The sequence below is a fragment of the Epinephelus lanceolatus genome, chromosome 23 (genome assembly GCF_041903045.1).
Source record: "Epinephelus lanceolatus isolate andai-2023 chromosome 23, ASM4190304v1, whole genome shotgun sequence".
Classification (NCBI taxonomy): Eukaryota; Metazoa; Chordata; class Actinopteri; order Perciformes; family Serranidae; genus Epinephelus; species Epinephelus lanceolatus.
Window position 1 is genome coordinate 21,139,096 of NC_135756.1, and position 25,832 is coordinate 21,164,927.

Genomic DNA, 25,832 nt, shown 5'->3' on the forward strand with positions numbered 1-25,832 from the left:
ATATTTGCTCCATTTTCCTATACAAACTAACCAATCAAGGCCGTGGTACACCAGCAACTCAGTGCTGAGCTAAATGACTGTTTTTGTCAATGGAGTAAGGTGAGTTTGATGTAACAGCTTTAATTCCTCATTGGAAAACACTGTCTGACAGCAAAGTATAGCAGTGAAAATACACCTAAACTGATATTACTTTTTTACGGTGGGCCTTTTTTAGATGGCTAAAAACAAACCAATTGCTCAGCACTGATTTTATCTGCATGACACAAGGATTTTCTACCCGGAAGTTACTGTTAAAACAAACACTGTGATTCGGTTTATAGACAATGAATGGGACCCTGCCATGGACCCATAGTGTTTGTTTTCTTTTTGATACCCAAATAACTTTATGGGTTCTCATTTCTGAAATGGAAAATGTACCAATATACTCAGAACATTCCCCTGGGAGCTCTCAGTGTCTCTATAACAGCTTTCCTTATTAGTCTATGGGGCAGCTCCAGACTTTATACCCGATGACATCACAAATTTGAGTTTCAGCTCTCCAGTGTCTGGTTTTGGGTGAGAATTGTTCATGTTTGGGCTGTCTTAGACAATAGGAATAACATGTATGATTTTTCAAAATGGGCATAGCTCCCCTTTAATATTTTAATTTGACATCTACAATTTCACTATTAAACTAAATTTAGAGTAGAACAATAACTAGTAGTATAACTAAAACTAGTAGAACAAGTGTAAGCACAAAAATATGACAAAAAATGTATTTAAAAACATCATAAACAAAGTTATAACCATCATAATTCACAGAGACGACTGCTTTTCTCTGTTTTTTGGCTCCTACAATTCAAATTTTAAAGACCGTGCTCTTATTTTGTATAGGAACATCCGCCGGAAACGCCGAGACTTTTGTTTTGGAAAGCAGCTATACTCCGGTCGCCATGATTCTTCCTGGCTTGACTGTCCGGAGAAAGACGGTTAAATACTTTTAAACGTTATATTTCGGGGTAAACTGCAACATTGCCTGTTTTTTCGTGTATTCGGTTGATTAACGTATGAATTAGCGACCCGCCCCGGGTACAGAATGGACAAACGGTCTGACACCGCAGGTAAGTTGCCAAGCTAACGTTAGCAAGCTAACAGTAGCTGCCGCCGAGAGCCGTGCTCACAAAATGAGGTCCAGCGGAAGCCATCTGTTGCCGATAACTAGCTGTTTGCGTTTAATCGCAGGTTAACGTGCGTGTAGCTAAGTGTCTTCGGGTATTTTGGCGATGTTTGGTGGTTGGCTAGCTAATAAGCTTCAGCAGGGACAGCCCGGGCTGCTTAATTTCAAATTAAACCATCCCTCCCTCCGGATGTCCTGCTCGGCAGCTGCATCGTGTCACAACAGCCACGATGACACCCACTAGGAGCATTAAACAGCCCTACTTAAAGTTTGAATTTAACTCGGATGCTGTTTGCCGCTCATTCTCTTCACCACTGAACATGCACACGCAAATGTGCACACGTCCAACCTCTTTGCAGCCTGTCTGCAGCTATTAAAGCGTGCCTTAGCACTGCAGCGCCCCCTACAGTGGCTGTTGGCTCCACCTACTCAAGCTGGTGTGCTGTTGGTTAGTTTGTGTGGAACACACACCCACGGTTTACAAAGGTTCTTATCGTGATCACTGATAGAGGGGGAGATTTACGTTGTTAATGAAGGGCAGTTAGGTGAGTTACACTGCAGTGAGGCTGAAACACAAAGTCTAACTGGTCATTAAAAAGCTCAGTGTTACAACAATAAGGCCTTAAAAGTCATTAAATAGTCTTAAATTTGTGAGGTCTTAACGACTACAAACATTTTGTCTAATTTCATTTATCAATTCAACAAGTGAAGCCTTTCTATGTAAAAGTCCATATGTCTAATGTTACAGATATTTAAAACACTCTAATACTGTCATTTTACTTCACACATACCTGTTGGCAAAATATAAATTGACTTAACTCACTCTAATAACCATATTCCTACATGTCATTTACCTCTGCACAAAGCCACAAATATAGGCTACCACTTACCTGCGATGCTTTAATAAGTAAAACATAATTTGTCCAAAAATCTGTCTTAAATTTGGTTAAAATGTGTCTTGAACGGGTCTTTGAATTGTTAGACGCTTTAGTGTGAAATCTTAAAATAATTGGTAACATTTCTTTTTAAAAAATAACACTCAACTCATTCACCACGTCCAATCAAAGGACAAATAACCAAGCTTTTTTCAAGGTAAACCAAATAGAAACGTTTACGATAATATACTGTATGTTCATCGTTTTGCGTGTGTACCACTAGAAATTTTGTCAACATTTGAAGTATTTCGGGGGTGTCCAAACTTTTCTGAATGGGGTCCAGATTAGGTAATGTGAAAATACCTTAAAGCCAGCCGCCTCTCGCATCATATTGGTTATCAAAAAAATCCCAGTAAGGCCAAGTAGTGAAAAGACAGACAGGCTACATGCTGTTTTAAATCGGTCCACAGGCTCCTTGTCTGCAGGGTGTCTGCACGTCCCTAAGGAGTTTTAAAAAGTCTTGAATTCAGTTTTTAAATATAAGGCCTTATAAGTCATTAAATAGTCTTAAATTGTAAATTGTGAGGTCTTAATTGCTACAAATATTTGATCTAATTTATCTTTTTTTGTTGATCTCTTCTGCATGAAAGTCCACATTTCTGATGTTACAAATCTTAACACCTACCACTGAAGCTAATACTGTCATTTTCATTCATACTTACACTTAGCAAAATGTAAACTAACCAAACTCACTCAATAACCATAAATATGTACCTCTCACCTTTATACTTACCTACAGTGCTTGAATAAGAAAAATATTATTTGTCCAAATATTAGTCTTAAATTTGGACAAAAATGATCATGACAAGGTCTGAAAAAAGTGTGTGATACCTGTTGACAGCCTGGGGTGGACTTTGGACATGCCCGAAATATGTAGATTGTTAAACTTTTCCACTGGACCAAAAAAGTCGTATTTTATGTCACAATGAACATTGGGCAAGATTGCACAGACTTTGGGGCAGCAGTAGCTCAGTCTATAGGGACTTGGGTTTGGAACCGGAGGGTCGCCAATTCAAGTCCCTGTCCAGACCAAATATGGAGTGTGGACTGGTAGCTGGTGAGGTGCCAGTTAGCTTCCTGAGCATTGCCAAGGTGCCCTTGAGCAAGGCACCGAACCCCCAACTGCTCAGGGCGCCTGTCCGTGGCAGCCCCCTTGCTCCGTCATCTCTCCATTTAATACATGTACAGGTCCTGTTTGTGCGTGTGTGTTTAGGGCCTGTGTGTGTATGACAACAGAGGGAAAAAATGATTTCCCCTCTAGGATTAATAAAGTATATTTAAAAGGAAATAGGCCTATAAGAACTTATTTATTTAAAAAAATCTATAATACAGTGACATCAAAGACCTCTAGGCATGAAACTTAGCCTACTTAACATGAACATGCCGTTAACTTTTATTACATTCTGACTCAATATTTGATGTTATTTTCTACACAGGTGTCGGAGGTTCCCTTTCCCTGTCCTCCCTTCGCTTGCTGTCTTCCCCTCTGCAGCTGACCTACTCCTACATATGGCAGGTCATACGGCAGAGAAATGTGAAGCACTACGGGAAAGTGGAGGAGTTTGTGACCATGGTGACGCAGACTGTTCCTGACCTCATAAGCTTCAAGCAGACTGCCCAGCTCATCTTGGGGTTGAGAGCTAGGGTGAGAGTTTGTCATCTATTGTGTGTGTGTGTGTGTGTGTGTGTGTGTGTGTGTGTGTAGCAGCAGATATCAAAAGACTGAATTTAGTCGCGACAGACCTCCATCACACTGAGCCTGTGATTCGTGTGCTCTCCAGGCTTCTTAAAGGGCATTCAGTTCATAATATGTGCCCCTAAAGGTTTCTCAACATCAAAGCAGTTGTTCACATTATGTTGATGAACTCCATATGTCTACAAACCAGACATCAAGAACAATAAAAGCATTTTAAGCTATAGCTTCCATCCTTGTATCTATATGTTGTTAACCTCATTCACTCTGCAGAAGTTGGGCCCTCAAAATTCTCATCTTTGATATTGTGTTTGAGAAAGAAATAAACTATTATAGATGTCCCCACAAAGTTGTTTTGCCCATGACCCCTATCCAAGTCATTTGATATTGAGTATCTGCAGATTCCAAGTCCCAGTCTGATACTTTAGTTTTCCTAGTTGTACACTTTAAGTTGCTACTTTAAAGTTATTAAAATCAGTCCAGTGTTTGGATGTCAGTTTTGGTTAATTGTGCTTCTGATAGCCCGACACCCATAACCTGTTAATTTTTTTAAGAAGAAAAAAGCAAAATGATGTGAAATAAACAAGGCATTTTCTTTTAGTCTAGCACTGCATTTCAAATACCCATTTAGAGGTGGTGAAATTTTAATGTTTTCTAATGTAAATGTCTTTTTTATTTTGTGTGGGCTTAGCTGACAGATAGATAGCCACGTTAACATGCATAGTGGCCACTGCCCACCCTCCTGTCTCCACTGGTTAACTAACACCAGCCATGCCTGCTCTGGGCTCTTCAGCAATTATCGCCAGCAAATCACACCTGAGCAGACACTGTCCCTTTTTTTCTAGTGCTGTCTACTGTAATCCTCCAACATCATAGCTCCAGTTAAACTGCGCATGTGTCATAGCCCATTACTCCCATAGGGTCAAAGACATTATCCCAGCCTTCACTGAAGAGCCTTGACCGGATGCTGGTGGTGCATTGTGCCATAAACTGGAGAGTAGCATTTGTAACCGCTCAAAAATACTAATAGCAGTTTATCGGTTAATGGTTAACCACTGACATCCCTAATCCAACGTTTATGCTTGACAACTGAATGACTGCAAAAATCCCTGGATCCAAGCTTGTTCTTTTTGGGGGGTTTTCTACAAAATAAGAAACCCTCTCATCAATCTTTTTGGCCTTGTCAGTCTGTCGAGGGACTTTCTATCTCCTTTAAAAAGTGTCCTCCACTGTTTGTTGCGTCGGTGCAGCCTTTGCCTGAGTTTTGTCGTCTGTACGTATGCAGATTACATTGAAAAAACTCTTCCTGGCTTTTTGCTCATCATGCTTTTGTTGCACTGGCAGTGAAGCTGTTTGTCTGTCTTCCGAGCAGGGGCCTGGCCCCGTCCGCAGTGAAACACCATGAGGCATAAACAATAGCAAAATACAAAGGACTCTCACACTGAGCTGAATTTGAATTAGTACACATTAATTGCGTGAATAACATAACTTCAAGGTCTCACACTGCATTTTTATGTCATTTATAACGTGTGGTGTTTCGCCCCAGGCTGGGGTCAGCACCTGCTCCCACACACACAGACACACACACGGAACATTTACTTAATTTTTATGTATGATATGGTTTGTGTTACGACTGTAATCCTGTCATGTTATGACTGTGTTTTCTCGCACTTTAGATCATTTTGGATTTGCTTCACAAAGACGGCCCACCAGATTTCAAGGCCATTCAAACTCTCATAAATAAGTTGAAAGTGTCTGCAGCTTCAGGGGTAAGAATGGAAAATTGTCCTCCTGAGAAACACACAGTTGTACCTTTTTTTAAATGGTGCTTGTGGTTATTTTGGATCCTAGACTCTAGAATCCTAAAGTGTGAAGTTAACCTGAGTTACAGTGTTTCCTGTATTATAGAAGGACTTAGAAGTGGAGAAATCTCAAACAAACTTCATGGTGCTGGTCCAGAGTCTACTTAAAAATCCTGCTGAGAGGAAGCGCTTCTTCCAGGTATCCATATCTGTCTCAATGTGGTATTTGAGTTGTTGGGTGTCTTTTAAATAGACACTTGCTGTTGATTTAGATTTGGCAACATTAAAACATTATGTTTGAGTTAAATCCAAATATCAGTGTTTGGTCCTCACACTTTCAACATTTTCCCTCTCTGCAGGAAGTGTTCCCTGTTCAGTATGGCACAAAGTTCGATACAGCGCTGCAGGCTCTAACTGCAGGTCTGGTGTGCAAGCTGGAGCAGCTTCTCCCTGTACCAAATCTCTCCCAGGTACGCGCGTGCACTGTCATTGCATTTTGACATTTAATCTGGTGACAGCACGGTGGGCTGCTGATTGGAGACAGGAAGTAACTTTTTGTCGACTCCACTTCAGTGGCAAAATGCTTGAGAAGGGCACAGAGTTCCTCCCAGCTCCATGGTCTATTTCTAGTTTATCTTTATAGAACGGCCAAAGCAAAGACAGAATTTCTCTGTGGGTGATCAACAACACAACACATTACAGTACATTACATTAAAGTCCGTGTATCTCCTGACACTTAAGGCCTTATTGGAATGAAGCATCAAACCAGTAAGGTACCCCAACAGAGGGCGGACCAAAAATGGGGATGGTATGGAACGGTTCCATTGGTACCATCCACAACTTTTCACAGTGGAAATGGAAAAATGCATACTGAGCTGAACTGAACTGTACTGCTCGGTGCAAATAGGGTTATACTGATGTATTGATTGATTGCAGTCCACATTTAACAACAGTGAAACTATATCAAAACATCTGTTTACAAACTCTCACACGACTCATGCAGTATAATCCAAGTCTCATTTATTCAGTCATATGCTCAGCACTTCACAAGCACATGGATTTTCACAAAAAAAAAAAACGTATTACAAATAAACATATTTAAGTCTGAAAAGAGTATAGATATGTTCCACTTTCAGTTCAGATTTAATTGTTTTAGTGAAAATGCATGTGTTTCGGAGGTACCAGCATACGACTGGATAAATGAGACTTCGATTATACTCCACGAGTTGTGTGTGAGTTTGTAAACGGATGTTTTGATATAGTTCTACTGTTGGCAAAGGTTGTTCTCAATAAATCAATATCTAGCCTCTTCCATGGAGGCATGCGAGAAAAACAAAGTTTTCTTCACGAATTCAAACTAACACGACACGACTTATTAATATACAAATAGTCATTTTGTGGGTGAAGAATTCTTTTAACTCATTCAGTGTTAACATTCACTGCCTCTCTACCTCAGCTCGGTGCCATGATCTCAGCAGATCCATCTGTCCTGGAGGCTTGCGGAGGCTTCATGCCCAGCAGTGGGGACATGAAGGCTCTCCTGCTGCACCAGCAGGCCAAGGGACTCCTTGGTGTTAAAGGTATATTTTAGGATGTCTGTAAGAGCATGTGATGAAACATACTAAGAAAATCATTTTATAAAATCATTCAATACAGTAAAATGAATTTGACAAAGCCTTCTCCATTTGTGCAGCAACCATCTCGTCCTCAGTGGGCGACTGTGTGTTCGCCTCACTAGCCTTCCGGCCCAAACCAGCCGAACCACCACAGCCACCGCCAGAATCACCAAAGCGGTTAGAGGTCACCGTCAACGAATCAAGCCCAGCCTCACTCAGTGACACTGAAGACTTGGGAGTGATGTCAGATGACTCTGACAGCCCAGCAGACGCTGCTACTGGACCACAGGGGAGAGGGCGATACAGTCTTAAAACAGCTGATGGCAGTGCCGACAAGGAAAAGAGTGTCGCAGCAACAGCTCAGAGGGAGAATGTGCTACAAGAGAAGAGCTGCGAGGAGGAACAGCCTGCCACAACTCAACTGAGCGAAGGGGAAAATGCAGCACCAAATAAACCAGAACCACAGCCACTTCCTTTGAAATCCATCCCTTTCCGGGTAGTTCAAATGCCGATCAAAACTGCTTCCACCATGCAGAACGCAGGAACAAAAGATGGCCAAAAGCCCCAGACTCAGCGAGTCACATTGCATCAGTGGGTGTCACAGATAGCCACTAACTCGCTATCACTCCCAGCCCTGCCACCACTTCCTCCACCCAGGTTGACTGCAGGGGAATACACAAAGCCGAGTATAAGAAGAAAAAAGCAAATCAGACCTCCAGCTGACAGATTCACCTGCCCCGTGTGCGACAAGACCTTCCCTTATCAGTCCAAGCTAATGGATCATGAGCGCATTCACACAGGAGAGAAGCCGTTTGTGTGCACAGCGTGCAACAAAGGCTTCAGAACACAGGCGTTCCTCAACAACCATCTGAAGACCCACAGCACCATGCGTCCTTACGCCTGCGGCCAGTGCGGGAAGTGTTTCGTCAAATTGCAGAGCTTGACGAAGCACATGCTGGCCCACAGTGGCCAAAAGCCCTTCTACTGCGACATCTGCAACAAGGGCTTCACGCAGTCCACCTACTTCAAAAGACACATGGAGTGCCACACGAGCCAGATGACGTTCCCCTGCAAGCACTGCAACAAAAGCTTCCCAACAGCCTTCAAGCTGTCGAACCACGAACGCTGGCACACCAGAGACCGCCCTCACATGTGCGAGCGCTGCGGAAAGAGATTCCTTGTCCCCAGCTTGTTGAAGAGACACATGGGCTACCACATCGGCGACCGCCAGTATCTCTGCTCCCAGTGTGGGAAGACCTTCGTCTATTTGTCTGACCTGAAGAGGCACCAGCAAGACCATGTGCCCAAAGCGAAGATCCCGTGCCCCATTTGCCAAAAGAAGTTCTCCAGCAAGTACTGCCTGAGGGTTCACCTAAGGATCCACACCAGGGAGAGGCCCTACCGGTGCTCCATATGTGAAAAGACCTTCACCCAGGTCGGGAATCTGAAGGTCCACATAAGGCTACACACCAACGAGCGCCCGTTCAGCTGCGACGTGTGCGGCAAGACCTACAAGTTGGCGTCACATCTGAACGTCCACAAAAGGACTCACACGTGCAAGAAGCCCTGGACGTGCGACACGTGCGGGAAAGGATTCTCAGTCCCTGGCCTTTTGAAGAAGCACGAGCAGATGCACACGAGGGAGGCTAACCCCGACTTCTCCGGTAAACGGAGACACAGGGGTAAGCACAAGAAGCACTCCCTCAAGAGGAAGTATGATGAGGAAGATGAGGGTAGCGGTGACGATTATTAATCAAGGAAACATATTTTGTATTAAATAAAGATGCTCTGATTAGCGGTGTTAGGGCTGATGCTAATCACTGATTCAATTATAGTTAGCTAATTTGGATAGCTACTGCATTACTGACCCTTTGAACCATGTCATTTTCAATTCTGTGGTGGAGATCATGTCACCATGACGGAGCATCCCAACTAACAAAACCCACTGTTTTACTGTACATCAGTTTTTCCATATAATGAGGTGATGCGACAAAATTAGTTTAGGAAATGAGGTCACCCTAAGCGGTCACATCCTGAGAGGTGTAAGGTGTAATCAGTAGAGCAGTTTTGGTGATCATCTCATAAAAAAAAAAAAAAAAAGAATCTACTATAGGTTTAAATTTTGCAAATATACTACCTGAATGTAGTGAACATTTAAGAAACCATGTAAACAATACAGTAAAAATATTTCAGTGCATGTGATCATTTGTCTGCTATGTAATGAAATGTCGTAGTGTCCCTAGGAAACATTTTAATCTTTGTTACCATATCTTTGTGGCAATGTAGAGATCCAAAACTACTTTTACCACACGTTTTTTTATGTAACCCTGAACTGTAAACACTGCAACTACACTGCTTTTGTTTTAGTGACAATAGGCTCATTTGTGTTTATTAGGATTTCATTTTTTTTCCCAGCAGTAGATGCAGTGTTGTTGCTCCGATGGTGTTGAACTAGCCTAAAATATGAGAATTTTAATTTAACTTGAGCACAATACATTATGCAGTTGTGTGCTGTAAATCTTCTCTCTCATATTATCATATTGTGAGCAGCCATGTATACATGCCATTAAGCTGTTCTATAATATTCTTTTTGGTTTTTTGATGTTTTGCAGAAAAATAAATGCACATAGAAAATGGCTGTTGTCTTACTGGCTTTTTATCATGAACCCCGGAATCAGACCTAAATAAGGGTTTGGTCAGCGATAACTTTACATAGACATTTTAAGCAGTTAAAAGTAGATGTTCATGTCGGAAACGATGCCATTTTTCGTGGTCGCTGTATCCGTTTAACTATTGATAACGTGTATTTGGCGAAACCAGTACAACATAAAATAGCCCATTTCCACTGGCACGGCACGGCACGCCTTTCCCCTGCTGTGCGAGCTAAACCGTTGTCAAGCTTTCAGTGCTATTACAACGTCTCTGGACTCAACCGCCGTCACCGCCCGCCCTCAACCAAGCCAGCTGCATTCTACAGGTTAGGAACACATGACCCGCCCTCCTCTCACTCTGATTGGCTAGTACTTTTTGCCTTCATTGTTTGGATTGGTTAGTTTTAGACAGAAAAGTGCGATTGGCTAAGGTTAAGGTAAGGGTTAGCCAATCAGAGGCAGAGTAACGCAGAGTGAGGCGGGTCATTTCTAGCTGAAGGGGCGCCATTTTGAAAAAAAGTAAACATTCACCAGCTACTAACTTCTCAGTTTTTGTCAGATTTAAAGCAAAAATAAGGAAAAGGACATGGAGCCTCTGGCGAGGTGGACTAATGACGAGACTCAGGCGCTTATCTCAGTGTGGTCGGAGGAGAAAATACAGCGCAGCCTGGAGGAATCGTTCAGAAATGAGAAAGTATACAGGGAAGTGTCAGGTAGGCTGGCAGCCATGGGGATGATTCGCTCTGGGAAGCAGTGCAGGGAGAAGATAAAGAAGCTTAAACAAGAATACAATAGAATAAAACAGCAGGTTGAGACAGACGGGGCCAACACACAGACCTTCAAGTGGTACAACCAAATGGAGACTGTCATGAGTGAAAAGCCAGCTATGACACACATTACACAACTTGGCAACTCAGACATGGAAACAGGTAAGCAACCATAAATTCACCTTAGTTTATTGTTCAATCAGGTTTTTAGCAGAAATCAAATATGTCAGGGACCATGTACAGACAAACACAAGTGTCAAACTTAAAGTTTGCTTTCACCTAGCTGCAGTTTATCAATAGGTAAACACAAACAGTAGAAAACACACTACATACAATGCAAAATACACAATGTAAAATGAGTCTTATGATTATTTTTTCATCGTCCATCCAATAAAAACACCTCACTTGTCAAGGTTGTCTTGTGCAGATGTATTAAAATATAAAGAATAAAGGCAAATTAATATTTTAATCTGTTTCAATGCTCTTTTTCTGCAGTATACACTGGTACCAGCTGCACTTTCTCGCTTTCTCTTTTATACGTTGTCTTATGTAAAACATTTACACCACCAGTTGGGTTCTTTGAATTTAAAAAAGAAAAGATATCAATCAATCAATTTTATTTATAAAACCCAATATCACAAATTACAATTTGCCTCACAGGGCTTTACAGCATACGACATCCCTCTGTCCCTTGGACCCTCACAGCGGATAAGGAAAAACTCCCCAAAAAACCCCTTTAACGGGGGAAAAAAACGGTTGAAACCCCAGGAAGAGCAACTGAGGAGGGATCCCTCTTCCAGACATGCAATAGATGTCGTACAGAACAGATCAACATGATAAATTAACAGTAATCCGTATGACGCAATGAGACAAAGAGAGAGAGAGAGAGAGAGAGAGAGAGAGAGAGAGAGATGCAGGACAGACGGTAATGACAGTAGCTTACAACAACATTAATGAAAGTAATAATATTATAGTTCTGGCTATTGTGGTACAATATGTTGAAAGTATATATTAATATATGATAGTATACATATGTGCCAGTAATCATATGTGTATAATAACAGTAGAAGTATGACTAATGATAGCAGCAGCAGGAGGCATTTGACAGGACCACGGCATGGTATAAATGAAAGTACATTTATACAACCAGTAGTTTATTAATGACTGGCATTCATGATTACTTTGAAGTTGTCTTTTAAACTAAACAAGTGACTCAGTGATGACTGATACCCCTTTTCAACAGTCATGGGTTGGCTTGGCTTGGTTTGGGCCCTCAGCCCAGCACAACAGGGCCTTGCATTTTCATTAGAACAGGCCTACCTTCTTGAAGGTGCATCTTAAATTGATGATGTCTTGTCTTAAGTGATGATGTTTAAAAGCAGAGGGCTGATCCACGGCTGTCCCCTGTTATTTTTGTTGCACGTGTTATTCAACAGTAGGGCAGGTAAAAGAAGTTTACCTGTTGGAGGTGAGCTGAAGAAATGTTGAGTTTTAAAGCAGCAACTTCACACAACGTCTAATACGGCTGATAGGGAAGATGAAACAGTAAAATAAAGCAGATATCTAAAGTAAAAATAGGACGCAGGAGAGAAACTAAACTCCAAACCACAGAGATTCAGTTAGAAGCTACAAAAGACTGTAAAAAAACACCTTTGTCTCTGATCTCCTGCAGACAGAGAAGAGTAGAGTCTCGCAACACACACATGCTTGTTTCAGGGGGAGTCGGGGTCGGGGGTTGGCTGTGGTTGGCGTGAGGTCACTGCTACCCACTTGTGGGCGGGTGGCCCGGCCTTTGGACCCACTTTTGAGAAAGGTCCATCTCCGGTGCAGCTTGGCGTGGCACGCTCTGTCTTAACTGACAATGGAAACACAAATCGGCGTGGCCTGGCTTTACTTGGCGCGGCCAAGAGTGACAATGGAAAAAGGGTATGAGTGTTGTATTTTTTTAAGGCAGACCCTGCACTCAGTCAAAAGCTCCTAAATAAAGTCTTTCAATGGATACAGTGTGAGCAAAAATAGGTTAATTGACAGAGACAAAATGCTGTTTAGAATTCCTCCCGTTTCCACCAAAAACTTATGGTATAGTACGGTAAGTGACCTCTAAGGACGTGTACCTAGATCTGTCCACCGCAGACAGTACCCTTACACTGAGGTGGGGTTGTTGTCACTCACTGCTCTGTCCAGCTCTCCTTTGCATTTCCTTTTCAAAGGTAATACAGAGGGATGTCTGCACCTCGTTTATCGTCAATGGAACAGGGTCACATGCTGACATTTTTAGAACAAAAAAGAACAGGCTGGAGTGAGAGTCTCTCAGTAGGATATTTAAAAATAGCATGTTTGTGCATTGAGTCCTTTTCGAGCAAGAGCAATGGTGTTGTGGTGCCCGAGCGCGCTGGAAAGACGCTCTACCTTGTTTTTTCTCCAAGGGAGGATTAGAATATATGTTGATTAACATTCACATACATCTTTTAAATGCTTAAAACATCCTTTTATTTTATAGTTATGGTTAGTTTTCTATTGACCCTCGTGCTCGGAACCCCACCAGAGGGGTGATGAAAATTAGACGGTTCTGTTGGTACCATCCACAACTTAACACAATGGGAACGGAAAAATAACCGTCGAGTACTGAACTGAACTGAACCAAACCGGACTGCTTGGTGCAAACGAGGCATACTGAAGTGGTTGTAGAACACCACCTTCACTTGTGAACTCACTACATCAATTCTTCTTAAATGCATTGCCTTCTAAAAATGTACACAGCTTATCTACTGTTATGACTTGATCTACTGCTTCCACAGACACGTCCTTGGGCCATTGGTCAAATAAAGAGGTCCAAGCATTGTTGAGACTTTGGGCAAACCCCACTGTTCAAGAAGAGCTTCTCCTCAACACGAGGAATAATGAAATTTATGCCGGCGTCAGTGCTAAACTAGCATCGCTCGGATTCAACAAGGAGCCAAAGCAGTGCCGGGAGAAAATCAAAAAACTGAAGCAGGAGTACAAGAGAATCCAAACCGGTGAATACAAGATTGGAAGCCACAGCTCCCATAAAAGTGTATGGTTTGCCATCATCGATGAAGTCCTCAGTCCCAAGGCTGCAGCAGCGAGGCGTTCAGGAACAACAGAGGCCTCCTTCACAGAGCCCTCACTGCTCAGTCCCTCACCGTCTGCCCTGGATGTGGACGCTGATGGTAAGAAGAAAAGTCTAGATAGATTATTTTCTGTTTTGCTTGCATATTTTTGATGTATGCAATTTCAGACAAGCTACAGCAGGTGTTGCTAGAGAACACATATGGGAACATGGGAAGTTTGATGTGTTGGACACATAATACAGTGCAGGAACAGCTTTTTTTATGGGAACTTTTTACCAGCCTCAGCTCTCCTCTTTTTCTATATTACATGTTGTTATATACTTCACCAGATCAGAGAAGCCTTCAGGGGCATTGTCGGGGTGGTTTCAACCTCTGAGTTATCTCACAGATACAAGAGCGTAGGTTCGTGTTAACATCAGGGGCAGGGACACATATGAAATGGGGGGCTTGGGGTTCATCAAACATTTTAAATGATGTATTCTGTTGAATTTTTAAGGCATCCATTAATTTAGTCATAATAAAAGTCCCCTGCTACTCCAATGTTCAGGGTTCATGGAGTTTGAATCTGCTATGTTCGAAAAATGCTGAGCAACTGGGGCGAGAAAAACAAATGTTAAAATTGGACCCTTAAAAAGCCAGGGAGAAGTTTTGAAATTTTGTCCGTGAAAATGTAGGGGAACCCTGCATGATTATCTTATTAGTCAGTGCTTAATTTGAGCCAGAACGTACTGGAACACATACCAGGATCTTTTCAGAAAAGGCCCTGGTGCAAACTAATTTGCATGGGTCTAGAACTTTTCACATCTAAAAACTACATACAGTATTGGCTGATGTCACTAGTGTTGCAGAGTGGAGTACCATAATACTACGGTGCCTCACATACCACTACTGTGGGATAGGTTCAAAGTCCATTCACAAGAGGATGAGTGTCCATGCGCCGTCCAATAACAGCGCGTGCTGGCCACCTGGCACTCAATATGCTGCTGTAGTGGTTTATTTTCCAGACGTGAGTATCTTTGAGTTATTATTTATTTCTTTTTACTTGTCGGCAGTGATTTGTTTTCCACAGAGCTCTACGTGTGAGCATTTTACTCACATTTGCGACTAAAAATAGTTTTGTGCAAGCAAAATAAATCATTCAGCACGCTGTGTGAGTACAGATTTCAACCAGCAGCAGAAACGAAAGGCGAATCCTGCCAGTTGTGGGTTAAACGGGGGTCACAGACGGGAATACGGCGGTCAAATAGCCTACGGCGGCTCCGCGGCGCAAGATAACGGCTTACTGGCGACAGAGAAGTCCGACTCCAGGTCCAGTAGCCTAATTTCCTCTTTCGTTGGCGTCATGACTGCCCAGTAGTACCTGGCCGACCGAGCTGTGGCGGCACACAGGTATGTGTTGTGTCAGAGGAGAAACAAGCCGTTCACATTTCTCTCTTTGTGGCAGGTAACGGTCCACAAACCTCACCGCACTTTAGGGACTGTTCTTTACTTATGAAGGGACTGTTCTTTACTTGTCAGGGGAGGAGGGTGGCTGGTTGATTTTTATTTTATTTATTTATTTTATTTCAATCCCCCCTATGTTAATCACTTATTGATGCTGTTTTTGAAGTATGAATAAGTCAATAAGTAATTTATTCTATTGAAATATCATTGATGTATTATAGAAAAGTGATTTATCTTTTTAGAAATGACAAAAGGCACATCTGCCTCATTTTTGCTGTGGTATCGTGATACTACTCAGAACCGTGATACTTTCACTGGTATCGTACCTTGGGTCCCAATTTTGGTACCGTGACAACACTAGATGTCACAACCATTCCATTCGGAGTTGCACAGTGAGGCGGCTCGGGTGCCGTTTTAAAAAGTGTTCCCCCACTTTTGGGAGTGGGGGAACACTGCTCTCTCGGAGGCCCAAAGTGTTCCCCTACTTCTAATTTTACAAATTAAGTACTGTTATTAGTCATTACATAATTAAAGAGGGCAGAGCGGTGATACAGTGGTCGTATTGTCACGTCACAGCAAGAGGGTTGCTGGTTCAAACCCGGGGTGGGGGAGCCCTTCTGTGCGGAGTCATGTTCTCTCTGTGTCAGCGTGGGTTTTCTCAGGGTACTCCGGCTTCCTCCAACAGTCCAAAGACATGCAGTGTTTGGTGACTCTAAATGTGACTCCGTAGGTGTGAATGTGAGTGTGAATGGTTGTTTGTCTTTATGTGTCAGCCCTGTGATAGTCTGGTGACCTTTCCAAGGTGTACCCCGCCTCTCGCCCAATGTCAACTGGGATAGGCTCCAGCAGTTATGGAAAATTAATGAATGAATCTTCTATTTACCTTTCCTTTTGTTTGCTTTTTGTACCTTCACAGATGAACCCCAGTGGTTCCCTGATGAAGTCCAAGTGCTGATGACCCTCTGGGCTCAACCAAACATTCAGAAACAGCTTTTCACCTCAGCAACAAGCAATCAAGTCTTCATGTACCTCAGCAGTGAACTGGCACTGGTAGGGTTTAACAAGACACCACAACAGTGCAGTCTTAAAGTAGATAAACTTAAAGAGGAGTACAGAAGAATGAAGAAAGCAGAACCATGTGGGGACGTTAGAAACGACTGGTTTGCTATCTTGGATAGTGTCCTTGGCCCCAGGGGAGAGACTTCTACAGAGGTGGATTCATCTGCTGTACTGACAAAAGCTAAATCACCAGAACACCAGCCAACAAATGGTCTGTTTAAAACCCAGTGACAAAACAGGTTTATCTGTAACTTTGAGAGCTTTCACTGTATTAACTGTGTTGCTATGCTTTCAACAGATATGTCACCGGCTATTTGGACATCAGATGAAATCAAAGTGCTGGTCACCCGATGGGCAAAGGAGAGTACCCAGAAACAGCTTCGATCAGCTCACAGAAATGAAAGAGTGTTCGCTGAGTTAAGCGCTGAGCTGGCCACTTACGGCTTCGATAAGACCTCCAGACAATGCAGGACAAAAATAAAAACGTTGAAACACCAGTACAGACTGGTAAAGGAACAGAATGACCTTAAAAAGCAGAAAAGCAGGTGGTTCATCATTCTGGATAAAGTCCTTAGCCGTGAAGCAGAAGCTGAAGACGTGGATTCAGCCCCTACGTTTGTGCAGACATCACAGCAAGACCTTCCTGAAACAGAGGAAGACTCAGGTAAATAAGCTACTGTTGTACTTCACTGTGGCTTACACCTGTGAGTCTCTGTGTCCACTGGGTTATAGTTGGTGGTTTTGCATCTTTCTAGTTCATTGTTAGCATTTTCTTGGCAATCACTAGGGGTATCCTCAGTGTATACCTCTGATCCTTGCTATATCTATCTTTAGGTATAACTCCTAACAGAAATATCAGTGTCTAGCGGGACATCTACCTTGATGATTTTGTCAATGTCTTTCTTAACACTTCCCCAAAACCCCTGAATTATTGGGCAGTCCCAAAAATACGTGTGTTATCCCCAGTTTTTCCACAATTTCTCCAACACAGTGCCACTGAGGTTTCTTTCATATATGATGAGATGATGAGGGAAAAATATCTGATTTTTATTTTCCAGTCAACTCCATTATTGACTATTGATTGCTTGATGGCAGTTTGCTCACAGATATCTATACTTCCTGTCATTTTAGATAGTGTCATTACATGCCTTCCTGTCCCATTTTCAGGTTGCCGCTTGTCCTTGTCTTCACTGTGTCTCCTGGTTCCAACCCTGCGTCTGATGTGTGCCTTTGCCTGGCAAGTGGTGCAGTGCTGTAATGTGCCACATTATGGAAAGGTGGAGGAGCTGGTGAGGCTGGTGACAGAGCTGGCTCCAGAGTTGCTGACGCCCAAAGAGAAAGTGCAGCTCCTGCTCAGACTGAGGGCGAGGGTAAGACACATCAAACATCACAAGACACCCAAAACTGACTTACCGAGCACTTGCTTTATAACAATATACAAGTGGCGTCTCTTTCAGATGGTGTTGGAATTGTGTCGCAGTGAGAGCACAGCCCACCTGCTGAACATTCAGCCTCACCTGGAGGTCATTCAAAACCTCGCCATGGTCTCCACCTGTGATCAGCAGGTATGTTTTCAGGAATACTGAGCTGAAACCAGCATAGAGCTACAGAGCGGTGAGTTGGTTCTCAGTTGGATCTGCAGCAAAAACACCGCTTTCATATGACAAAGCTTCAGCTGATCCACTATTAATAATAAGAATATTTTGCAGTGGAGCTTTAAATGGGAATATTTTTTCTGCGTGAACTTTTCCTGTCTCCCTGCCCTGCTGTTGTCACATGTTAGGACAAGCTCCTCTGTTGTTCCTGCAGGAGACAGAAGGGAAAGGTTGCTGAACTTTGTGAGGTCAAAGGCTGAATCTTCAAAGTCCAAATTAAGTAGCATTCCCCTTTTAACCCTTTAAGTCCTTTGAGAGATCATTAGGAGCATCAGCTATGGGTCTGCACCTCACTTTGCTCGAGGCAATCATCTCCTTCCATCTAACGCTCAGGATGGACCCCATGCCTCCGTCATTCCCTTGGGATTTCAGTCCAGGCAGATTTCTCCTTGATGTTTAATTGATGTTTCCTTGCGTCGCTTTTAAGTGAAGATGCAGGAAGAGACAGTACTGCTGAGCCATTTTGATAGATCTTAATTTATTTTCTTGTGTTACTGAATGTTCAAATTCAGGACTCTTTATTTTAATTTAGGCGACTCTACAAGTGGCGCCCTACATCATGCTTTTGTACCTGGTAGGTGGCCTGTGCAGCCACTCTCTTCCCGCTGTTACAGACACCAGCAGGCTCCTCTACTTCTCTTAACTTAATAAGAGTTGATGTATTTAGTTTGCTGGTCTGTCAGCTATTAATTAGTCTGACTCACCAGATGTAGACTGTGGCTATAAGCCTGCCATTGGGGCAAGCATTCTCCCATCTGCGCATTACCATTTCCAAATTCCCTTTGCTCTGGGAAACAACAACAATCACCTCAGAGCTAACAACCTACATGCTGAAAATGGCACATTTTGGTGAAGATTTAGATCATGCAATAAGGCATGCCTACTTTTTTGTTTGAGGTGAATTGTTAAAAAGATCTACAATGAAAAAACAACTTATGAACGCACCTTGGAAAAGCACAGACTCTGTCTCACAGGAATCTGGTGTCTGATATTGATTCGTTTTGTGACACAGCCAGCCGGAGTTGATGTGCCACACGTATTTAACTCTGTCAGCGGCGTGTACCAGTGACACTGACTTCACTAATGTACCGATTTGTTCCACTTCACATGAGCTTCTGTCATATTCCAGCTCCTCCAGAACAAAAGTATAGTCAAGCTTCACCTCAATGTGCAACAGTTGAATTACACAGTGACACATGACTTTTAATGTATAATAGGTGATTCTAGAGCTGGCACTGTGGAGATAGGTCTGATGACATGAGATGAGCCACCCTTTGACCCTCACGTGATGTACAAGATCAGCTCCCATACAAATACACATATGATGAAAAACAATATAAGACTGATGATTTTCCTTATAGCTAACATCTCTGTGTTTTGGCATGAAGCAGTGATGCTAATTTAAATGAACCTTGGAATTAACGATGAATCTTGTTGATTGGTCAAAAGGGACCTTAAGTCATTCTTTTGAAATAAACATATTCATTGTTCCATTATTTTTGTTTGTTTGCTTTTGACACTTCACAGGAGTTGGAGGAGTTGGAAAATTCAAAGTCAAACTTTGTGGATGTTGTTCACATCCTGCTGGAGGACACTGAGGAGAGAGAGATGTTTTTCAAGGTGAGATATTCACTAACACTATCGCCATAACTGAAGCTGTGTCTGATGATGGGCTGTTTAATTGATACTGACTTGTGTTGTAGTATTGATACTTTTGTCAGTCATTATTAAGATGGATGAAATGAGTCAGGTAGCTCCGATCTTACCCATAACACACAAGCAAGATAAAGTCACAAAAAATATGTATGTAGGGTCCTACAGGAAGCAAATTGGAGTGTCTACGTCATTGTATTCAAACATCTCCGTTTCCATCCATCCAGGCTAAAACACCAGCCCAAAGTTTTCAAACTGAAACAGGGTCAGCAGCATTTCCAGAGTTCTCTGTTTTAGGACTAGTAGCGTGGACGCTAGGTGTAACCGGTGTAACTGGCAGACCACAGTATGTGCGCTTGCAACGCTGTGTGTCAGACAGTGGTCAGCAATACCGGGGCCCCGCAGGGGACTGTCCTCTCTCCCTTCCTCTTCACCCTCTACACCACGGACTTCAGCTATTGCACTGAGACCTGCCATCTTCAGAAGTTTTCTGATGACTCTGCTATAGTTGGATGTATCACCAAGGGTGATGAGGATGAGTACAGGGCTGTTGTGGATACCTTTGTCACATGGTGTGAGCAGAACCATCTGCAGCTCAACGTGGCAAAGACAAAGGAACTGGCTGTGGATCTGAGGAGGACCAAGACACCGGTGACCCCTGTTTCCATCCAAGGGGTCAGTGTGGACATTGTAGAGGACTATAAGTACCTGGGGGGTACACATTGACAGTAAACTGGACTGGGTTAAGAACACTAACGCTCTCTACAGGAAGGGCCAGAGCCGTCTCTATTTTCTGAGGCGACTGAGGTCCTTCAACATCTGCCGGACTATGCTGAGGATTTTCTATGAGTCTGTGGTGGCCAGTGCTGTCCTCTATGCTGTTGTGTGCTGGGGCAGCAGGCTGAGGGTGGCGGACGCCAACAGACTCAACAAACTGATCCGCAAGGCCAGTGACGTTGTGGGAACGGAGTGTGACTCTCTGATGGTGGTGTCAGAGAGGAGGATGCTGTCTAAGCTACGAACTGTCTTGGACAATGTCTCACACCCACTCCACCATGTGCTGGTCAGGCACAAGAGTACTTTCAGTGGGAGACTCATACCACCAAGATGTACCACTGAGCGCCACAGGAAATCATTCCTGCCTGTGGCCATCAAACTGTACAACTCCTCCCTCTGAGTGGCCCTGAGACTTTCACACACTGCAATAATTTAATTTAACTTGTGCAATAACCCCATTCACCCTGACTGTATATATTCTGTTTGTGTAAATTTTGTTTACAATATATATATATATGTATGTATATATATATATATATATATATATATATATATATATATATATATATATATATATATATATATTTATTTATTTATTTATTTACGTTTATGTTTGTTGATAATTCCTTTTTATTTAACTATATATTTGTTAATACTATTGTTTAAATTTCTTATATTTTCATGTATCTTTCCTCTCAAGGAGCACCTGTAACATAAATAATTTCCCCTCAGGGATCAATAAAGTATTTCTGATTCTGATTCTGATTCTGAATAGTTTTGCTTTAAAAATGTAATAGTGTGGATGTAGCATAAAAACTGCTGTGTGTGTGTGTTTTTTTCCCAGGAGGTCTTCCCCATCCACTATGGCCAGGAGTACGAGGCCACTCTGCACACATTTATATGGAAGTTCATCTCTAAACTGGATAATCTTTTGCCTGTACCGGATATTAAACAGGTACTGAACATTTTTAAGTGATAAACACTAGGGCTGCCCCCTAATAGTCGACCAAACATTAGTCGATCAAACATTAGTTGTCCAAAAAGGTCATTAGTCAGCAAGATTTCAAAACCATGAAGCTCTATTAGGAGCTGCTCCTTGTCAAAATAAATCAAAACCTTTATGACTGGACCATGTGGGAATTTAATTTGAAAGGACAGACTGGAAGTGTCCACGCTCAGCAGTAAGACAGGAGTCACGTTAATTTCCAGGGCTGGTACCTGCGGTTATTCCACAGGCTAGTTAATAACATATCAGGCAGGAAATCCAAAGTGTGGGATCATTTTGAGAAGGTGAAGGACGAACCCAAGGTGTTATGTAAACTCATCTTCATTGGTCGACTACAAACATGACGTATCATCTGAAACATGGAAGTCGCTACATGCCCATTAGCCCACAGCGTCATTAACAGGCAGCTCAGTCAGTGTGTGACGTGCACTTGTATATTAACTATAGGCCCATATCACTTTTTCTTATCAGAGAATACGCTGAATACATAAATGTAAGATTTGATCACACAATAGTTTTTTGTCAAAGTAACTGTTACGAAGCAAGATACTAAATAAAGAACCAAGAAATGATTGATATTGTTGTTTAAACATGGTCTTTTTGTTACCTGTGCAGCACATGTTTATGATGTGTTTTGCATACATGTTATAGACCGCAGAGTGGCTCAGCACTGCCCCCTCTGTCATAGAGGAATGTGGACAGCTGGCTTTGGAACCAGAGCAGCTGAAGGTGCTGCTGCACTTCCACCAGCAACAGTCAGGAGGCGCAGACAAACGTAAGTCACCTTATACAGTGTTAAATAAAAACAACTAAATACACTCAGCTGCCCTAAACCAACCAGTTATTCTCAATGTTAAGATTTCTTGGAACATTTACTGATTTCAAATGTGATGGCAGAGTTTGCATTTCGAGTGATATTTTATATATTTGAAACTTATGAGTCTGTAATATCACAGCAGTGGGATGTTGATATGTTAGTCAACAGTCAGGCGTCGGTCAATGTCAGGCCATCAGTGAGTGTCTGTCGCCTTAGTTTTTGCAGTGTGAAGTGCACCGTTGGCAGCAGAGGTGGGGGACTCGAATCACATGACTTGACTTGAGCCCAGCTTGAGTTGCAAACCTGGAGGACGTGAGACTTGCTTGATTAACACTGATGAAATACTCGACTTGACTTTGACATGGTATTCATGACTTGAGACAGATGACTTGAAAGGACTTGACTTTTTTTATTTAATATTTTGATTTTTCTAGATATTGATAAGTGAGGTTTGGAGCAGGAGAGGAAGTATTTAAATCCTTCACTCGTAAAAGTAACTAATAATACTAAATGATTTTCACCACAGTGACTTGGGACTTGCTCAAGATTTGGAGATTTAGACTTGATTGGAGATTATGACTTATGACTTGCACATGTGTGACTTACTCCCACCTCTGCTAGTCAGCCCTGTCAGCTTTTTTTGGCTGATTCAGCATTTTGAATTGATGTTGGAGACGGTGGAGCCCGTCTGTGAATAAGAAGAAGAAACTGAAGTGAGGTAAGCAAACACAACTAAAGATCAGAACAAACTTGTTTTATTAGTAAGACTATTTTGTGTTGTTGTGTCTTCAGTCTGTCCTGTCGGTTTTTTCGTTTGCCCTTTTTTTTTAAAAAATAAATTACAAATACAGACTACTGCCCCCTGCTGGTATGGAGAGGTACTTCCTCTCACGTTGGCGCAGAACATATGTGCTAATTGGCCGTTGCCTGTAGTCTTTGCAGTGTGTTCATGTACAACTTTTTGGTCGAGGCAACAGTCTGCGTGTCACTGCTAGTTCTTTAAAGTACACCTCAACATTATTGCGTGTTTGCAGCTAACTCTCGATTCTAATTGGTTTCCTGTCTCTCCTCACAGGACACTCTCAAACTCAGGAAATGTTTTTGCCGAGACTGTCTCTTCCTCACAAACCAAACTCGTTGCAGCTCGCTTCGGAGCAACAGGAAGTGTCCTTAGGTGATGCAGATGAAGAAGAGTTTGATTATAGCAAGGATGAGGAGGCTGTTGAGGAAAACCAAATGGGTGATAAACCAACTCTGGAGGACTATAGTGAAGGAGGTGAAGACCTTAAGTTCAAAGAAGAACAGGAGGATGACCTGACAGCTGCAGAGTGCTCAAGTATGGCCGTATCCAATTATGGACACCATTGAAAATAATTGCTTCCTCATTGAATTTCCATATTCATATTATGTACATTTGTTTGTATAACTCTAGTAGTAATTTAAAGATTGGGAAAATTAGGGAACTTGGAAAAATCTGTAATCTAAATCTCCTCATTATTTTGTCTCTTTCAGATTTAAACAGTCATACGCCTTTAAGAGTGCACACCTGCTCTTTGTGTCTCTACTCCGACAGCCATGTGTCAGGTCTTCTGCAGCACATCAGACAGGCGCATCAGGAACCCAACCGATTTCAGTCTAAAGAACCCACGACAGCCAATGAGATGAGGAGCACAACAAACACTTGTGAGTATTGTGGGAAGGTCTTCAAGGATGTGTCAACCCTGAACAGCCACAGAAAAACACACACACTGCCATTCCAATGCGACAAGTGCGGGAAAAAGTACTACTCCAAAGCGTCTCTGGATGTGCACCACCGGATTCACACAGGCGAGACGCCATATTTGTGTTCGCACTGTGGCCGGGGCTTCAGATCCTCATACAGCCTTGGTTGGCATGTTCGCATACACACGGGAGACCGACGCTACAAATGTCAGATTTGTGGGAAGACTTCAATCCAGCACCTGGCGAGACACATGCGGATGCACAGAGGAGAAAAGAACTATCTGTGTACAGAATGCGGGAAGGCATTTCTCTCCTCCGGAGAGTTAAGGCTCCACATGAGGCTTCACACAGGGGAGCGTCCGTACACATGCAAACACTGTGGGAATGGTTTCATAGCAAAGTGCCTGTTGACAGTTCATATGCGCAAACATACTGGAGAGACTCCGTACAGGTGTTTACTGTGTCCGAAATCCTTTCAGACTTTGTACGCGCAGAAAAAGCATATGAGGATCCACTCAAACAAGAAGTCCTTCCAGTGTTTGAAGTGTGGTAAAATATTCAGGCAAGAAGAAACTTTTAAAATGCATGCTGAAACACACAATTGAAAGTAGTAGCTGGTGTTTAATGTAAGAAGTGTAAAATCATTGTTTGTCATAATGATTTAAACCACTGGTTCCCATCTGGTCCAGCCACAGGGTCCAGATTTCTCCTTAGTCATTAGTTCAAGGTCCATACGGTTTGATATATTCAGCATCATACTTGTGTTTGGAGAGGAGAGACTCATTTTTATTAGCATGTGCACATGAGAGTGAAAATGTGAAAAGTCTTTGGCGTTAGACCCCTTCGAGATGGTGTGCTTTAAGAAGGGTGATGAATTCGGGGAAACCCCCCAGGGTCTAGACGTTGGTGGTGGTAGCGGTGGTAAAAGAATATTGATTGACAAACACGCGAACACATTGTCTGCGGTCATTTCGACTTGACCAGCAGACTTCACTACAAGCTGTAGAAACAGGTGTCTTGCTTTAAACCGGCCGCCTGCGATTTGAAAGGTTAAACCATCAGTCAGCTTGAGCCGAGCTCAGATGGCCAGTTCACACCGCTGCAACTTTTCTCTGCAACGTTCTAAAGCGGATTCATCTCATCGTGAATCTTTGGTCTGATCTGGGCTTTAAAGATCACTGCTTGTTTATCTCCCCAAAATAAATGTGTATTGACACAGAAATGAACTACGCAACCACATATAATTGTATTTGTTCAGTTTATTTTACACCAGTATCAATAGAAGGAAGATGTTTACCTCTTACTATTCCTGTAGAATTCACCTAAAATGCCTAATTAAGGCATACCCAAAGTAAATTCCTAGTCCAATTACCTAGTCCAAGATAGCAATATCAAAGAAAATAAACAGTTTACAAATGTACATTCCAAACAATGTACTGAATGTGTAATGAAGAGTAAAAAAAAACAAATCAACAAAGACAGGAATAACACAACCTAAATTTTTTACGAAAGACCCATTTCTTTTTCATTTATGTAATTTTTAAGGGTCTATACTGACAATAACTGGTTAAAAACCTCCTCTCCAGGTCAGGAGTTTCATTGGCTACAAGACCCATCAGTCATTGAACTAAGCGCTTGATATTGTCTGGCTCTGTAACCTGAGAAGAGAGGCAGGCCTTTCCTTTAACACAGGCTCTTGTTGGCTATTGTAGGCTGTGGAGAGGACAGGGAAGTGCCAAGTAGGTGTCAATCAAATAGTTGGAATTCTGCCACTAGTTTGGTATCATGTGGCATGTTTACATGTGAACTAGGGGTATTATGGACAATACGTGGAGAATATATGACGTTTGAAATGACGGTAGTCCATCGATATCTATGGTTGTTATAACGTGTTTGGACTAAATATTTTGCTGGATTTAGATCGTCTGGACCTTTATGAGGACTGTTTTTGTATCCACCTCCCCTCACATCTGAAATCTTGGCGTCAT

General features: G+C 42.4%; 2 protein-coding genes across 4 annotated transcripts in view; both read left to right on the forward strand.

Moving 5' to 3' along the window:
* The first annotated feature begins 892 nt into the window (after positions 1–892).
* LOC117248950 (uncharacterized) lies at positions 893–9,836 on the forward strand. 2 transcript variants are annotated; one of them, XM_033614205.2, is made up of 7 exons: positions 893–1,100; positions 3,528–3,736; positions 5,461–5,553; positions 5,693–5,785; positions 5,946–6,056; positions 7,043–7,166; positions 7,280–9,836. In XM_033614205.2, exons 1-7 carry the CDS (start codon positions 1,076–1,078, stop codon positions 8,953–8,955), a joined length of 2,331 nt encoding a protein of 776 aa, XP_033470096.1. In that variant the 5' UTR covers positions 893–1,075; the 3' UTR covers positions 8,956–9,836. The 2 variants fall into 2 exon arrangements, with proteins under 2 accessions (XP_033470096.1, XP_078021226.1); XM_078165100.1 differs by having other exon boundaries at positions 896–1,100; positions 5,696–5,785.
* A 511-nt stretch (positions 9,837–10,347) lies between these two features.
* LOC117249027 (uncharacterized) overlaps positions 10,348–25,832 on the forward strand; it is a 49,222-nt gene continuing 33,737 nt past the window's right edge. Inside the window, exons 1-11 of one of the 2 annotated variants that reach the window (XM_078165070.1) lie at positions 10,348–10,782; positions 13,419–13,811; positions 16,072–16,425; positions 16,513–16,878; positions 17,382–17,584; positions 17,672–17,779; positions 19,397–19,489; positions 21,144–21,254; positions 21,957–22,080; positions 23,198–23,458; positions 23,635–23,805. In XM_078165070.1, coding sequence (XP_078021196.1) covers positions 10,440–10,782; positions 13,419–13,811; positions 16,072–16,425; positions 16,513–16,878; positions 17,382–17,584; positions 17,672–17,779; positions 19,397–19,489; positions 21,144–21,254; positions 21,957–22,080; positions 23,198–23,458; positions 23,635–23,805 — 2,527 coding nt within the window. In that variant the 5' untranslated portion in view covers positions 10,348–10,439. Of the gene's footprint in view, positions 10,783–13,418; positions 13,812–16,071; positions 16,426–16,512; positions 16,879–17,381; positions 17,585–17,671; positions 17,780–19,396; positions 19,490–21,143; positions 21,255–21,956; positions 22,081–23,197; positions 23,459–23,634; positions 25,314–25,832 lie in introns of those variants that run through there. The other variant, XM_033614352.2, reaches the window with a different exon arrangement.